This window comes from Mandrillus leucophaeus, unplaced genomic scaffold, assembly GCF_000951045.1.
Source record: "Mandrillus leucophaeus isolate KB7577 unplaced genomic scaffold, Mleu.le_1.0 Scaffold2, whole genome shotgun sequence".
Lineage (NCBI taxonomy): Eukaryota > Metazoa > Chordata > Mammalia > Primates > Cercopithecidae > Mandrillus > Mandrillus leucophaeus.
This window is the reverse complement of record NW_012102031.1, coordinates 6,055,235-6,072,635: the sequence shown is the minus strand read 5'-3', so window position 1 is coordinate 6,072,635 and position 17,401 is coordinate 6,055,235. Positions and strand designations below refer to the sequence as shown.

General features: G+C 48.7%; 1 protein-coding gene across 3 annotated transcripts in view; it reads right to left on the bottom strand.

The window, feature by feature from the left end:
• Positions 1 to 6,489, bottom strand: part of RAC2 (ras-related C3 botulinum toxin substrate 2 (rho family, small GTP binding protein Rac2)) — a 23,428-nt gene extending 16,939 nt beyond the window's left edge. For 2 of the 3 annotated variants that reach the window (XR_001005979.1, XM_011978916.1), the window contains exons 1-2: positions 6,150 to 6,335; positions 3,637 to 3,708 (exon numbers count right to left, since the gene is read on the bottom strand). Coding sequence is in view for 2 of the 3 variants with exons in the window: in XM_011978916.1 (XP_011834306.1) it covers positions 3,637 to 3,708; positions 6,150 to 6,184 (107 nt within the window). In the remaining variant the exon portion in view is untranslated. Of the gene's footprint in view, positions 1 to 3,636; positions 3,709 to 6,149 lie in introns of all 3 variants that reach the window. The other variant, XM_011978915.1, reaches the window with a different exon arrangement.
• Between the last annotated feature and the right edge of the window lie 10,912 nt (positions 6,490 to 17,401).

The window sequence follows — 17,401 nt, the reverse complement described above, 5'->3', positions numbered from 1 at the left end:
TGGGATGGAAAGATGAAGAGGGCAGGGTGGAGGTGGGGAGCTGCTTTAGACAGGGGGGCAAGGAGGCGATGTCTAAGCCAGGAACTGAATGACGGAAAGCAGCAAGGGTTCTGGGTGTCATAAAGGGGAGCGAAGAGGTTGGGGGGAGGTTCAGATCATCAAGGCAGTCTATGTACTTGAACTGAAGTTTACTTAAGGGGTGTCGTAAATGAGGCTGGGGAGACAGGGACTGTTGTTCACGGTTTGAACATCAAGATGAGTTTTAAGTGTGAAGGGAGCCACAGAAGAGATTTAGGCCAGGATAAGCTTCAGTCGTTTTGGGGGTGCTTTTTTTTTTTTTTCTTTTTTGAGATAGGGTCTCACCTTGTTGCCCAGGCTGGAGTGCAATAGTACAATCATAGCTCGGTGCAGCCTCATCCTCCTGGGTTCAAGCGGTCCTCCCACCTCAGCCTCCCAAGTAGCTGGGACTACAAGCACGCACCACCATGCCCAGCTAATTTTTGTATTTTTTGTAGGGATGGGGTTTCTGCTCCATGTTGCCCAGGCTGGTCTCGAACTCCTGGGCTCAAGCGATCTGCCTGCCTTGGCCTCCCAAAGTGCTGGGATTACAGACATGAGCCACCACGCCCAGCCTAACTTTCAGTTTTAAAAGCTCACCAGGGCTTCCGTTGAGCATGGTTCTAAGGAGGTGAGGTGTAAGGGGGAGCCCTTCTGTGTCACAGGCACCGGAGGGCACTGTCTTCCTGCCATGTTTCTATATCCCCAACACCTAACATGAGGCCATCCACAGAGCAGCTCAGGCTCCCCATCTGCGAAATGGGGGATTTGATGCAAAGATCTCATAGGGCCCTGCCGGCTCTAATACAGGGTCTATACAACAGAGCAGGCGGCAAGAGCCAATCATGGTGCAGCCCCACGAGTCCTGGCAACTGATTGGCTTCTCAGGAAGGTGTCAGTTCCGAAGGTTCAGGTCCATCCCTTTGCTGCTAACTCCTCATGGCTGGCAGTAGCAGAGCCAGCTCTCAGGCTTATCTGATCTTGTATCTGCAGCACCGGCCTCCCCAAACCCCAGCAAACCTACCATCCCCAGCCCAGAAGCTCTCTCCACCTTAATCTCGGGTGCCAGAGATTTGGGGCTGCCTGTTTTTCCCAACCTACCCTCTCTCCCTCCTCCCCATCCAGTGTCAAGGGCCCAGTGTGACTATTTTACCCTCCCTTCACAGGGACACAGGCATTGGCAGTAGCAGGATCCTGCTCTGGGGTCTCGTCTGGGGCTGAGAAACTTTGTGCCTGAAGCTATAGGAGGGTGTGATGCAGGATCCACCATAGAACTTGTAAGACCCAGTGCAAAATGAAAGCACAGGGCCCATGTTCAAAAATGATTAAGAATTTCAAGATGCAGACATCAGAGCATTCAACTAGGTGCAGGACCCTTCTGAGCATGAGGCCCTGTGCAGATGGACAGGTGGCCACATGCACGGAGCTGGCCCTAGTGGGATACCTTCACCCAATCCTTCAGAGAGTCTTGGGAAGGTAGGTCTGGTCAGGTCCGTTCCTCCAGCTTCTATGATGTTGTCCAGGACAACAAAGTCCACTAGGGGCCATCAGGGATCAGGGGCATCCAGGCTGCTGAGAGCACCTGGCCATAACCTGGCCTCAGCAGACTCAGCCATCCATCTCAACGCACAGGGGAGGCGCCTGGGGAAGGAGCTTGGGACTCCCAAGCCTCCACCTTTTATAGAAAAGGAAATCAAGGCTCAAAGAGGGGAAGTGATTGGTCCAAGGTCCTGCAGTAAGTGGGTCCTTCAACCCAGCCAGGATGCACAAAGGCGGGACAAGTTCTCAAGCCAGCATCCAGAGACCCAGGGACACAGGCAGTGACAACACACTGCTGGTGACCATGGCTTTGAGCAGGAGCCGCCTCGCCTAATTATGCCACCCTGCTCAGGTTTGCAGCCAGCCCTCCCTCTGTACTTAGAGGCACCTGTTAAAAGTTTAATGGTTGATGGTGAGTGGGCAGGAATCCTCATTCCCGTTTTGTATATAAGGACAGGACCAGAGAGCGGCACTCACCAGCATCAGGACCGAGCTGGGGCAAAATCGGCTTTCTAGGCTCTCTGCTAGGGTTTCCCTGCCCTCTCCTGGCTGCCTGCCTTCCTCTAGCCTGGGCCGCGGTATCTAAGGCAACTGAGCAGAGTGTCCCGGGAAGAGACAGCAGCAGAGAGAGCCCAGCCCACCCAAGTCTGGGGTTGGGGGTTGGGTAGTGAGGAATCCTCTGGGGTGGGTTGGAAGCGTCTTGGCTCTAGGCTCTCTTCTCCCTTCTGCCTGCCCTCCTCTTCCTGGGAGAGCCTGATCCCTGCTCCTGAAAGGGGATTTCATTAAGATCAAGAAACGAGGGCCCCAGCGAGACTCTGCATGGAGCTTGGCTCTGAAGCTGGACAGGACCGTGTAAGCCGGGGAAGCAAGCCTCTTAGTGGCTGTGAGGCTCAGTTTCCCCATGGGTGTCCTGTGCATGCTAATAGCCACCTCCCAGGGGGATCAAATGAGATCACTTGTGTGACGTCTTGTGCAGGGGCCAGCACGCAGCAGGTCTTTGCTAGATGGTGGCTATGACCGATCTTCCTATGGTCTTTCCCACAATGTTCAATTCAGGTCAACTCAAAACACATGTGTTGTGTGTAAGATAATGCGTGTATTATACCATGTAGAAGACCACAAAGAGCTGGTCGTGGCTCCCTGACCTCCACAGGCTCATGGTCGTGGGAGAGATCAGATAAAGTCAGTCTGTGGAGTGGAGACCCCTTCGTGGTAGATCAGAAAGGCTTCCTGGAGGAAGGGGCACTGGAGCTGGGCCTGGAGGGTTTGGACAGGTGGATGTGGGGAGAAAAGGCACGATGGGGAGAGGGAACAGCTTGAGCAAAGGCCCTGGGGTAGAAATGTGCAGGGAGCTTGTGGCGAACAGTAGGGTCCGGAGGAGGCAGAGTGTGAAGCAAAGTAATGGGTGATAAGGCAGGCGGGAGGTTGAGTGAAGGCCACCAGGAGCCTTGAGTGCCATGCTAGGGAGTTGGGGAAATGTCCTAGGAGAAATGGGGGCCCCTGAGGGCTGGCCAGGGAGACGCTGGTGCCAACACACTCCCTCCACATCCAATGACAGCCCTGCCTCTGCACCCTGCAATAGAGCGCAGGGCCTCCCAGGCCAGCAGATGGCTCTGTTCTGCCCCCCAGCATGCCTTGTCCCCAGGTGTCCCTGCTCCTTGGGGTCAGGCCCTCTGGATCACCTCCTCCAGCAGCCTGCTTCTACAGAAGCTCCTCTCTCAGCCCCTGCTCTCGCCCGAGCCAGCCCTCTCCTCCAGGTCCCTTTGCTTGGAGGCCCAGCCTAGAGGCCACCACCTCCTCCCTTCTACCCCTTCCCCTGCACCCCACCCCGGGTTCTGGGAGCCCCCAGCACTTCTCAGTGCCAGTGCTGCCTTCCCGGCTGGACCGTCAGGCAGCTCCACCAGGCTGGAGGCTGTGGCTCTGGCATCACCCCATTGGGTGCCCACACAGGGTCTGGCCCACAGGAAGTGCCTGAAAGGTAGGTCGACTTGGTGACAGTCTCCCCCTGTCCCAGCACCCTGCGTATCCCCAGGAACTCACACGGTGGGGATGTACTCTCCGGGGAAGGCGTTGGTGGTGTAGCTGATGAGAAGGCAGGTCTTGCCCACGGCCCTGAAAGACAGGAAGTGCAAGAGGGTGGCGGTCATGGGCTCTGCCAGAGACATGGGAGGTTTCTGCCTGGTCCTCTGCAAAGACCTCAGCATCCACCCAGCCTAGCCCTCTGGGCCTCCGTCTCCCCATGTGAGACGCCCCATGTCTGTGTTCTCACACCCGAGAGCCTGCCAGTCACGTGGATGTTTGTTAAAGTGAAGACTTCAGGTTCAGCCCCAGAGACTCTGATCCACGGGTGTGCGCAGAGTTGGCAATCCGCTTTTCCCACAGGCTTCTCCAGGGGCCAGTGATGTGGGACAGAGGGTGCCCAGCAGACTCAGGCAATGCTGAGGGGCCCCGGACGCCTTGACCCAGGCTTCAAATCCCAGCTGTCCCACCTACCAGTGGTATGATCTTGGACAAGTCACTTAACCTGCCTCTGCCTCAGTTTCTCCATCTAGAAAATAGAGATGAGCCCATCCTCATAGAAGTGTGCTGAGGAGTAAATCCAACCATGCCTATCAAAGCGCTAAGCACAGGGCCTGACGCATGGCAGCAGCTGGTGGCTGCTAGGGAAGGCCTGGCCCTACTCTCCCCTCTCACCTCCCCTTGGAGCAGATCAGTTACCAGGTCACGGTTTGAGTCAGGGTGGTCTGGGTTCAAATCCTGTGAGACTTTGGGCACATTACTTAGCTTCCCTGAACTTTCATTTTCCCACCTGTAAAATGGACCTATTAGGTTTGGTGAAAGGATAGAGAAGGCTGGACTAACCCCAGAGCTGGTACATAGGAAGGAAGTGATAACGCATGCCTACTCCACCCTCGGCATGCAAGGCTGGGAGTGGGCGCAGGTAGCTGAGCCGAAGCCCAGAGGCCAAGGGGCAGCTCTGGGCCTTCCCCTGCCCTGTGTGGTTTTGTCACTTCCTGCTCAGAGGAGACAGCTCATCCTCTCCTCTCTACCACTGCCCTCCCCTGGGCCTGCCACCGAGGTAATTTTGAATGACTGGAACGTTAACCCTTGACTTCCGCCCACCCCTCCTCCGATCAGATACAAAGCAGAAGTGAACTGGGCTGGGCGGGCATGGGCAGATAAGGAGCCATGCATCAGAATCAGCTGAGGCTGGTGGACAAATGAGCCCACCCCCACCTAGATGGGTCAGTGCCAAACTCGGGGCCGCAGAGCCCAGGCCAGGAGAGCTGAGTCTCTCAAAGCTTTGGGCTGCTCCTCTGTAGAGTGGGAGGGCTGGACAGGAGGCCCCTTTCAGCTAGAACATGCTCCAGGGTGGACCTGTAGGCTGCACCCTATGACGTGGCTGCTGGCAGGCATGATAGATTGACAAATTGGACCTGTCCTTTTATTTTGTGTCTTTTAAGAGACAGCATCTTGCTCTGTCACCCGTGCTGGCTGCAATGGCACAATTATAGCTCACTGCAGCCTCAAACTCCTGGGCTCAGATGATTCTCCCACCTCAGACTCCCCAGTAGCTGGGACTACAGGCGCATGCCACCACTCCTGGCTTTTAAAATTTTTTTTATAGGCATGGGTTCTCCCTATGATGCTTAGGCTGGTCTCAAGCTCCTGGCCTTGAGCAATCCTCCCATCTTGGCCTCTCAAAATGCTAGGACTGTATACAGGCATGAGCCGCTGCACCTGGCCTGGACCTGTCATTTTACAGATGAGGAAACTGAGGCTCCCAGAAGACACAACAGCCTGAAGTCACTGGGATCTGACAACTGAGAAGGGTCTCAGCCCAGCCTGCCCCTCCCCTGCCGACCCCACAATCACCCTCCCATTCTTTAGCCTCCTCTTTCCCTCTCTGTCTCTCAATGTCCCCTTGCCCCTTCTGCTCCTCGCCCACATCCCCCACACATCTTCCCCAACCTGGCAGGCTGAGGGGAGGGGAGAGAAAGTGGAGGGGGTGCTAGGAGGCACACACTACAAGCAAGACAGCCACTCAGCTTATCTCAAGCGACCCCACAGCATCCCTAGGGCATAGGCCTCCTCCCAGATGGCTAAGCTGAGGTGCTGTGACTTGCCCAAGGCCACACAGCAGCACCAAGCCAGTGACGACAGCCCAGGTCAGCCTGGGGACGAAGGCTGAATTTCAGGTTTCTCACTTCCCTCGTGCATCTACAGAATAAAGACTGAGGCTTGCCTCTGTGGGAGACCTGCCCCAGCTTTAGGGGTGCAGGTGAGGAGCCCTTGGCACTCTCACCCATAGTCCTGCACCCTCCACCCAGATGGCTCCCCGGGTGGGGTGGGGCTGAAGAGGGTGAAGCTGTCCTCAGCCCACCCTGGGGTGCTCCCTGTGGGCCCTAGGAGAAGAAGGAAGCGACCCCTCCAAGCTGCCTCCCAGGGACAGCTAATTCTGCAGGACCAGGGGCTTCCCCAGGGACACCAGGGTGGGAGGATCTCAGGGCATCCCAGTTGGGGGCTGTGAGGAAGTCCAGCCAGGTACCTACCCATCTCCCACCACCACACACTTGATGGCCTGCATCGTGTCCGGGGCCTGGAGAGTGTCGGTGGTGACAGCTCAGGGCCAGGCGCGTTTCTGCGGGCACAAGGGGTGTGGAGACTGGCGAGGCGCCCGCTGAGGAGCAGCAGTGGTGGGGCAGGAGGAAGCGGAAGGGGAACTTACTCAAGCTGCTGCCCCCACGGGTCGGTGGTTTGCAGGGGGCGGAGCATGCGGTGAGGCAGAGCAGCTGGTGGGAGGGGCGCTCAGGTGCTAGGCTAAGCCCTGGCCATCCCCACAGACCCCCTGCCTGGAGGCTCCAGCAGGAGACCCGGGGGCCCTCTGTGCTGGGAGGCTCACTTCCTGCCCACGGGGCAGGCCCAGAGGCCGTTCTGCAAGAACTGGAGGGTTCCAAGCATTCAGTGCACCTCAATTCTAAGCACAGCATTTAATGAGTGCCTGCTGTGTGCCAGGCACAGTACCAGGTGCTGGTGATCCCAGGATGCAAGAGACAGCTGGTCCCTGGAGTTTACACCCTTTGGAGGGGGGAGGCACAACTTCATCATGGGAGATCATAAAACAGACAGGAAGTGACTGGGGCAACAGGGAATCTACAGAGAGGACCTCAGGGTTACGGAGAGGGAGAGCTGGGGGCCTGCAAGCTAGCATTGGAGCTGGCTCTTGAAACGTGCACCCTAAAGAGGGAACTCCAGGTGGGGGGAGATTGCTTGAGCCAGGACCCAGAGGCTCCCCCTGGCAAGGGCCTGTGTGGGAGTCCCTGGGTGGGAGGATGTGGGGCGATGAGGCAGGAAGGGAAGGTGGGGTCCGCTGATGGAGAAGGGCACGTTGAGAGGAAGTGGCGGTCAGTGCCCCACAGGAGCCAAGTCTATCCTGAGACCACCCTGGGGGACCAGGCACCCTGGAGCTAGGAACTGTGGCCCATTTCCCTGATGCGAAAACTGAGGGTCTGAGAAGTCATTTGACCACCTAACCTGAAACCAGCCCTAGGCTCAGGTGATTCCAAGCTCTTCTTTAAGCTGCAGCTCTTGGCTCCAGCTGCTGTTTGAGGGGAAAAAGCCTGAGTTCTGTAGCTCGTGGGGAGCTCCCTTCGCCATGAGGGCTCTCCATGTGGACTCGGAGAACATTCGACCACCCCAGTTGGCGCCAAGTTCACCGTTCATTGCTATCACTCCCCACCCACACACCTTTCCAGTGCGGCGGCAGGGAAAGGACGGAGGGGCGGGGAGAGAAAGAGCCACTGGTCACCCACCCTGGTTCAGGACAACCCAGGAACCCTGAAGGAGGGTGAGGAGAGCTAGGGCCTGCTGGCTGGCAGAGCTCGGGATTCCCACCAGGCACCCGGAGGCTGAACGTTTTCAGAGCAATTCACATAAGTTACTGGGTTCTCAACATTGACTTTTACAGAAAGGGAAATGCAACTTCCTCAAGTGCTGGCCCCAGCACTGGGCAAGTCAACTGTTCAAGCTACCAGCAAACCGTTGTCTTTCCTCTACGCTTTGCATATGCTGTGCTAAGACCGTGGGTCAGAGAGGCCAGGCGTGCCCTGTGACCACCCTGGGACTTCCTCCCTCACAGGCCACCTGAGGACTTTGTTCTGGGATACTTCTCTATACCCCTTTCTTTTTCCATCCACTGCTAGTCCATAGGGCAACCTCTGTGTTAATTTAAAATAATAATAATAATGTATTAAATACAGTGTGGTAGCCCAGATTCGAACCTGGAACAGAAAAACAACATTCGTGGAGCTTCATTGACACAGAAAGAGTAAGGTCTGGTGTTCTGTTACACAGTGGGGTGACTACAGCAGATCACAATCTCGTGCATATTTCAAGACAGCTGGAAGAGAAGGTTTCAAATGTTGCAACAAAGAAACGATAAATATTGAAAGTGATGGATGTGGGAATTACCTGGATTTGATTAATCATTATATGGTGTATACATACATCAGAATATCACATTGTACCCCATAAATATGTATGATTATGTGTCAATTACAAATAAAAAAAATTTAATAAATTTTTAAAAAGAATTCTTTTCTAGTTCTTGAAGGAAAAAAAAAATGTTTCATGTATACATGCAAATTCTTAAATCAATTTAACAATTAAATTAGCTCTAAAAACAAAACCATCAGGCCGGGTGCAGTGGCTCATGTCTATAATCCCAGCACTTTGGGAGGCTGAGGCAGGTGGATTGCCTGAGGTCAGGAGTTCGAGATCAGCCTGACCAACATGGTGAAACCCCATCACTACTAAAAATACGAAAAATTAACGAGGCCCGGTGGCGGGCACCTGTAATCCCAGTTACTTAGGAGGCTGAGGCAAATAATTGCTTGAACCCAGGAGGCAGAGGTTGTGGTGAGCAGAGATCACGCCATTGCACTCCAGCCTAGGCAACAAGAGTGAAACTCCGTCTCAAAATAAATAAATGAATAAAAATAAAATAAAATAAGAACATCAGTGGAAAAAGTAGTAAAATCCAAATCAAGTCTGAAAATTTTAAGAGTATTGTAAGAATAGTAATTTCTTAGTTTGACAAACATACTGTGGTTACACAAATGATGTTAGCACACAGAGAAAGTGGGTGAAAACTGTACGTGAACACTCTTACTATCTTTGCACCTTTCCTGTACATCTAAAATTCTTCCAGAATAAAACATTTTTTTGTTTAAAAAAGGGAAGAGAAAAGAATAATGCACTTCTCTAGGAATACACAGCCAATGGGTGCAGCCACCTGACCTGGAAAGCAGTGTAGGTACTGAGTTTTATCCTTTGTTCACCCACTAGAGCAGAGATTGTTTGTTTTTGGGGTTAGTTTGTTTGTTTTTTGTTTGTTTTGTTTTGTTTTTTTGAGACAGAGTCTTGCTCTGTCATCGGGCTGGAGTGCAGTAGCATGATCTCAGCTCACCGCAACCTCCGCCTCCCGAGTTCAAGCATTTCTCCTGCCTCAGCCTCCCAAGTAGCTGGGACTATAGGCACGTGCCACCACACCCAGCTAATTTTTTGTATTTTTAGTAGAGACAGCGTTTCACCATGTTGGCCACGATGGTCTCGATCTCCTGACCTCGTGATCCACCTGACTCGGCCTCCCAAAGTGCTGGGATTACAGGCGTGAGCCACCACACCTGGCCTTTTTTTTTATTTTATTATTTTTATTTTTAATTTTTGCAGTACACAACTCACTCAACTGTACATGGCCATGGCGGTCCTAAAATTGCAATTGCTCTCCATCCCAAGAAAGCCCCTTCTCCAGGAGATCCCAAGCAAAAATTCTCCTTAGCTTAAGCCATTGATTCTCTTCCTCATTCTGCATGCATCAATGATACACCACCTGAATACCCAGCTCTGGGCTTGGTACTGTAGCAAATACAAAACATGGAAGAACAGAAAGCTATCCCTGAAGCACTCTCACCCACACCGAGAATGACACAGGAGCCCTGGAGCCACTCTCTGGGAATGTCCCCCATCTGCAGGTGGTCCTGGGATTGAGTGGACAGACCAGGGTTGGCAGGATGGCCAGATGGAGGAGTGAAGCCACCTGGACGACAGCAGTCAGGCTCAAGTCCATGTGACCAAGTCCGTAATGCAGCAGCTCTGACCTCTGCTCCAGCCCTCCTCACCTTTTAGTTCTTTTTTTAAAAGTATCTACATGCACTTTGGGAGGCCGAGGCGGGCAGATCATGCGGTCAAGAGATCGAGACCATCCTGGTCAACATGGTGAAACCCTGTCTCTACTAAAAATACAAAAATTAGCTGGGCATGGTGGCGCACAGCTATAGTACTAGGCTACTCGGGAGGCTGAGTCAGGAGAATCGCTTGAATCCAGGAGGCGGAGGTTGCAGTGAGCTGAGATCGCACCACTGCACTTCAGCCTGGCAACAGAGCAAGACTCCATCTCAAAAAAAAAAAAAAAAAAAAGGTATCTATATGGAGGTATAATTTGCATACAGTAAGTTTGATCCATTTAAAGCATATAATTCCATTCATTTTGACAGATACACACACCCATGAAACCTCCCAAGATACAGAACATCACAGAATACTTCCATCACCTTGGAAAGCTTCCTTGCACCCCCATGCAGCCCACCTCTCCTCTGTTTCTCCCTCCCCACCCCTCCAGCCACCGCCCAACTCACACACACAAGCTCTGGTCTGCTTTTTGCCTCTGTAGATTACTTTGCATTTTCTAGGATTTCACATAAACGGCATCACACAGTGAGTGGCGTCTCATCCAAGGCCCTTTCACACAGCATGTTTTCGAGATTCATCTTGTTGTTACATGTGTCACGGTGTGTATGTCCCTTTTATTAGTGAGCAGTGTCCCACTGCAGGGATGTGTCACATTTGGTTATTCATTTAGTCCCATCCTCTTTTGACCACACTTTGCAAACTTACTGAATCACAGAACCACGAGGCCTCTGGGCAGGCTTAGAAGGGGCCTAAGTCCATCTGTATTCAACCCACTCTTGTGCCATTGATAGACAATGATTGGTTCACTGCCCATGACACAGCTGCCCAGTCCCTGCTTACATACCTCCAATGACGGGGAGCTCATTCCCTTAAGGGGCAGTCTGTTTCACTCCTGCCTAGCCTGACCTGTTAGAAAACCCTTCCTCATTTTCAGCCCAAATCCTTCTCCTTGGATTGTCCTCATAGAGGTGCTACCTCTTGTTCTGGGGTCACTCAGGGTCAGTCAGCTCCCTTCTCCTCACCACAGGCCTTAGAATTTGGGAGGCAGAACCCCGCCCAGCAGCGTGCTGGGAAATGTTCAACTTAGAGTTCTAGGTTAGTTATTTTTCTGGTAAATATTCCAGTATATGAATGTATCGAAATGTATTTATCCAATTGGTCATGGAGATAATGACATTAAATACATATCACTCAAAAACTAAAAACAGTCAATATCTCACCACACGCTAAATTCTGTCCAAAATGTGTAAAGACCTACTCATCTTTATTTCCTTTTTCCTTTCTTGAGACAGGGTCTCACTCTGTTGCCCAGGCTGGAGTGCAATGGTGCGATCATGGCTCACTGTAGCCTAGACCTCCCAGGCCAGGATTTGTAAGTGGCTTGTGATGTTTGCACTACAAATGATTTTGCTGTGAACATCCGTGTGCTCCTGGGCTGGTGTGTGAGGTTTAAAGTATACACACACGTCTTGCACTTCAATGGACAGTGCTACACCCATTTCCAGGAGCCTCCTCATCTACCCCCTAGCCCATGCTTGGCCTGTAAGACTTTATACTTTTGCCAACTAGATAGGTGTGAATTAGCATCTCACTGTGGCTTTACTTTACATTAACTGATGCCCAGTGGTATTCAGCAACTTCGCAAGTGATTATTGGACACTTGTGTTTCCTGTTCCATAAATTGCTTTTTCTTCACTTTTGTCCATTTCTCTATTGGAGTATTTATCTATTTTATTTTGCTTTATGTTTTTGAGATGGAGTTTCACTCTTATTGCCCAGGCTGGAGTGTAATGTCACAATCTTGGCTCACTGCAACCTCCGCCTCCCAGGTTCAAGCAATTCTTCTGCCTCAGCCTCTTGAGTAGCTATGATTAAAGATACATGCCACCATGCCCGGCTAATTTTTGTATTTTAGTAGAGATGGGGTTTCACCATGTTGGCCAGGTTGGTCTCGAACTCCTGACCTCAGGTGATCCACCCACTTCTGCCTCCCAAAGTGCTGGGATTACAGGCATAAGCCACTGTGCCCGGCCCAGTATTTATCTTTCTCTTACAGTTACTTGGAGAAGTTCTTTGCATATTCTGATTTCCAAGCTTGAATTGCTAGAGGCATTGCATACTTTCTTCCAGTCCGTGGGATGTCTTTTAATATGTTGTGACATTTAATAGACACAATTTTTATCTGCATCTAGTCAAATTTCCACTTTCTTTCCTAATTGAGGTAGGAGGCAGGGCTCGACTCAAGACCAGATTGAGGACTAGCAGAAATGGGGACGAGGTGAAAGCACCTCTCCACAAGACATGCCCACCAGTGCCATGTCAGTTTACAGTTGCCATGGCAACACCCGGACGTTACCACCCCTTCCCTAGCAACAGCCCAGAAACTACCACCCTTTTTCTAGAAAGTTCTGAATACCTCACCCCTTAATTTGCATGTGATTAAAAGTGGGTATAAACGTGACTGCGGAACTGCCCCTGAGCTGCTGCTCTCAGCACACTGCCTGTCCGGTAGCCCTACTCTGCAGGAGTAATCACGGAGCTGCAACACTGCCGCCTCCATAAAGCTGTTTTCTTCCACCATTGGCTCACCATGGAATTCTTTCCTGAGAGAAGCCAAGAACCTTCCAAAGCTAAACCCCAATTTGGAGGCTCACCTGCCCTGCATCCTAATGACTTGTGTTTTTTGAGTGAATCTTACTTAAAAATTCCTTTCCTTCTCCCAATTTCATGAAGATGAATATCTTCATTTTCTTTTAAAGTTTTGCTTTTCATAAATAGGTCTTGTCAGGTACGGTGGCTCATGCCTGCAATCCCAGCACTTTGGGAGACTAAGGCACACAGGTCACCTGAGCCCAGGAGTTTGAAAAGAGTTTGTATAATATGGTGAAACCCCATCTCTACAAAAAATTCAAAAATTAGACAGATGTGTTGGTGCATGCCTGTAGCCCTAGTTACTCAGGAGGCTAAGGTGGGTGGATCACTTGAGCCTGGGAGGTCTATGCTGCAGTGAGCCATGATCACACCACTGTACTCCAGCCTGGGCAACAGAGTGAGACCCTGTCTCAAAAAAGAAGAAAGAAAATAAATACGAGTAGGTCTTTACACATGTCAGACGGAATTTAGGGTGTAGTGAGATTATTGACTGTTTTTAGTTTTTGTGTGATATGTTGGGTTTTCTTTTTTTGTTTGTTTGTTTGTTTTTTTTTTTGGAGACCGAGTCTCCCTGTCGCCCAGGCTGGAGTGCAGTGGCGTGATCCCAGCTCACTGCAACCTCCGCCTCCCAGGTTCAAGCGATTCTCCTGCCTCAGCCTCCCAAGTAGCTGGGATTGCAGGCATCTGCCACCACACCCGGCTACTTTTGTATATTTAGTAGAGATGGGGCTTCACCATGTTAGCCAGGCTGATCTCAAACTCCCAAGCTCTGGTGATCTGCCCGCCTCAGCCTCCCAAAGTGCTAGGATTACAGGCATGAGCCACCGCACCCAGCCTGTGTGATATGTATTTAACATCATTATCTCCATGACCAATTGTTCCAGAATCATTTATTATTTATTGAGTAGCTCTGCCTGCTTTTTGCCCAGTAAGCTGTGGTTGAGCCATCTCGCATCTCACAGTTCTTGCATTGCTATAAATATCTGGGAATGGGTAATTTACTAAGAAAAGAGGTTGAATTGGCTCACGGTATCACAGGCCACACAGGAAGCGTGGTGGCATCTGCTTCTGGGGAGGCCTCGTGGTGGAATGCAAAGTGGGAACAGGCATCTTACATGGCAGGGACAGGACCAAGCGGGCGAGAGGTGCCCCACACTTTCAAACAACCAGATCTCACAACAACTTACTCACTATACAGTACCCAAGGGGGATGGTGCTAAACCATTCATGCAAACTCCGCCCCCATGATCCAATCACCTCCCACCAGGCCCTACTTCCAATGTTGGAGATTACAATTTGACATGAGATTTAGATGGGAACACAGATCCAAACCATGTCACATGCCAAGCGTCTATAACTGCATGAGTCTTTTCCTAGCCTCTCCATGTATCGGCCTCTTGGTCCACCCTCAAGTCAGTAAAACACTGCCTCAATTACTACAGCAATTTTCTTTTTCTTTTTGAGACGGAGTTTCACTCCTATTGCCCAGGCTGGAGTGCAATGGCACCATCTTGGGTCTAGGCAACTCCACCTCCCAGGTTCAAGTGATTCTCCTGCCTCAGCATCCCAAATAGCTGGGATTACAGGCGCCTGCCACCACAGGCAGCTAATTTTGTATTTTTAGTAGAGACGGGGTTTCACTATATTGGCCAGGCGGGTCTCGAACTCCTGACTCAGGTGATCCGCACGCCTCGGCCTCCCAAAGTGCTGGGATTACTTACAGGCATGAACCACCGCACCCGGCCAACTACTGAAGTTCTACATCAGGTCTTTAGACCCAGCAGGGCAAATCATCCACTCTTGAACTTTTTCAAAACCGTTATCATTACTACTGACTCTTTGCTCTTTCATATAAAGTTGACAATAAGCTTGTCAAGTTCCAAAAAAAAACTGTGTGAGGATTCTGATTAGAACTGTATTCAATTTCTAGAGCAATTTGGGGAGAATTGACATCTTTATAATATTGAGTCTTCCTGTCCATTAACATGGTATATTGCTTCTTTATAACTTTCAATAAGGTTTTATAATTTCTTCCCGGAAATGTCATGCACATTTTTCAAAAGATTCATTCCTCGATACCTTATTACTTTCAGTGCCATTATAACTAATATTTTTTAAATTGAATTTTCTATTTGTTGCCCATATGTAGGGAAAATGTCACATTTTGCATATTGAACTTATATAGAAATCTGGATGGAAATTCTCATTTTAATTCATGTAAAGATTTTGCTACTAACAAGTCTACGGCTGTCTTTAGAGACAATCTTATTATTTATGGAAAGTGACAGTTTTATTTCTTCCTTCCCAATTTTTATAACATTAATTCCTTGGCTTGTCTAGATCTTTTATTACAGGGCTGAAGGGAATCAGTGCTGGCAGGCATCCTTGTCTTATTTCTGATTTTAAAGAGACTGTTTCTAATATTTCCCCATTGAACCTGATGTCTACTGCAGGCTTTTGGCAAATATTATTGTCAGTAAAAGAAGTTTCCCTACTATTCTTAGAAACAGCAGTTTTGTTTTATCATTATTAAGGGTTTAATTCTATTGAATGTATTTTTCTGTATCCATGGAAATGTTGTCAATTATATTAATACATCTTCTGATGTCCAATTCTTCTTGCATTCCCAGATAAGCCGAATTTAGTTAACCCGGGGACTATTGCTGACTATCCCTAAGCAACCATTCTCTGCTTCGTTTTAATAACAGAGATCCCAGAATTGGGCCAAGCTACACGCTCACCCAGTTAAAGACATTTCTCAGTCTCCTTTGCAGCAGAGTTGGCCCTGTGATCATGTCTGGGGGAAAAAGGTACAAATGGAAGTAATGTCAGCAACTCCTGCATCATCTCCCTGGAAGCTAAACCATTTAACCTGTACAGCATTTTCCCTCTCCCCACGGAGTAGGAAATAAAAACACCAGAGTGATCCTAGAACTATGTGGGGACAACGTAGAGCTGGACCACTCAGCTCGAGACCTGAGAGAGAAACCCACTTTTGCTTCTTTAAGCCACTGTGTTTTCAGGCCTTTTTGTTACAGCAGCTTCAATCATACCTTCACTCAGTCAGTCATGATGCATTGCCTTTTGTGTATTGCTGGCTTGAAATTGCCAATATTTGCATGTAGGGTGGGGAGATTAGCCAGTAATTTTCCTTTCTTATATTGTCTTTGACTTTTTTGTTGTTGTTGTTATTGTTGCCAAGGTTATACTAGTTTCATTATGAGAGTTGGTAATATTATCTTTTTCTATTTTTAGAGAAGTTTGGATAATATTACATTATGTCTCCCTTAAATATTTTATAAAATTTATAAAGCCATCTGTATTTGGACCTAGTTTCAGAATTATGGGGGCTGGTAGGGACAGCGGTAGATTTTAAACTACTAATTCAATTTCTTTAAGGGATATAGCACTATTTGGAATTCCTCTTTTTTTTTTTTTTTTTTTTTTTGAGACAGAGTCTCACTCTGTCACCCAGGCTGGAGTGCAGTGGCAGGACCTCAGCTCTCTGCCACCTCCACCTCCTGGATTCCAGCGATTCTCCTGCCTCAGCCTCACAAGTAGCTGGTACTACAGGCATGCGCCACCAGGCCCGGCTAATTTTTGTGTTTTTAGTAGAGACGGGGTTTCACTATGTTGGCCAGGATGGTCTCCTGAGCTCAAGCAATCCACCCGCCATGGCCTCCCAAAGTGCTGGGATTACAGGCATGAGCCACCGTGCCTGGCCACTATTACTTCTTGAGTCATCCTTTACATATTTTTCTGGAAAGTTGCCCATTTTGCTTGGGTTTTCAAATTCATGAGTATAAACCTGTTCATAGTACTATTTTATATCTTTTAAATCTCTCCTAATTTCTGTTATCTCCCTTCTTTTCATCCTATATTGATTATTTATGCCTTCAAACTTTGTTCTTAATCAATTGCTCCCCAAGTTCATCAATTTTACTCATCTTTTCAAAGAGCCCAATTTTGGCCTTGTTAATCCTTTTTACTATACATTTGTTTCCCATTTAATTAATTTCTATTCTTTATTGTTTCTTTTCTTTCTTTTGCTTTGTTCTGATGTTCTTACTTTACTTCTTGATTTTGAATGCTTAGTTCATGAATTTTTTTAGTCTCATTTTGTTCCTAATACAAGTTCTTAAGGCAATACGACTTAAGCTGCAACCTGCAGTTGCTTTTCTTTTAATTGTGGTAAAATAGACATAACATAAAATGTACCACAACCCACAATTTTGATACGTAATATTTTATTATGTTTTAGTTCTAAACATTTTTAAACTTTCGTTATGATTTCCATTCCGCTCAATGAGTCATTGGAAAGTGTGTTGTTAATTTCCAAGAGTTGGGGAAAGAGGCTGTTATTTCGTTTTCTTACCTCGTGGTACTGCAGACAAAGAATACGGAAGGTGTCACACTGACTCCTTTTAATGTGCTGAGACTTGCTTTATGACCTATGGTGAGTGTTATTTTCATAAATGTGTCTATAGTCGGTGTTTCCTATATGTTTAATAAATCAAAGGTGTTCATTGCATTGTTTAGATCTTTTGTATCATTACAAATGAATTTATATTTACCTTGCTTTTATGTATCTGCTCTTGAGAAGAGGAGGTTAAACCTCCCTCTATGGAGGTGAATTTGTCAGTTCTCCTTGTCATTCTGTCACTTTTTATTTTTGTTTTTAAACCCTTAGGTTATGTCATCAAATGCATGCAGCTTTGGAATTATTAGATCATGCTAAAATTTTAACCTTTTATTGAAATAGCAGCCAACATTTGAAAAACCTTTACTATATTCCAAGATCTGACACAGAGCTAGCACTCAGCAAAATGTGGTAGAAATAGAAAAAGAAAGAAAGAGAGAGAATGAACAAAAAGAGAGAGAGAAAGAGAGAAAGAGAGAAAGA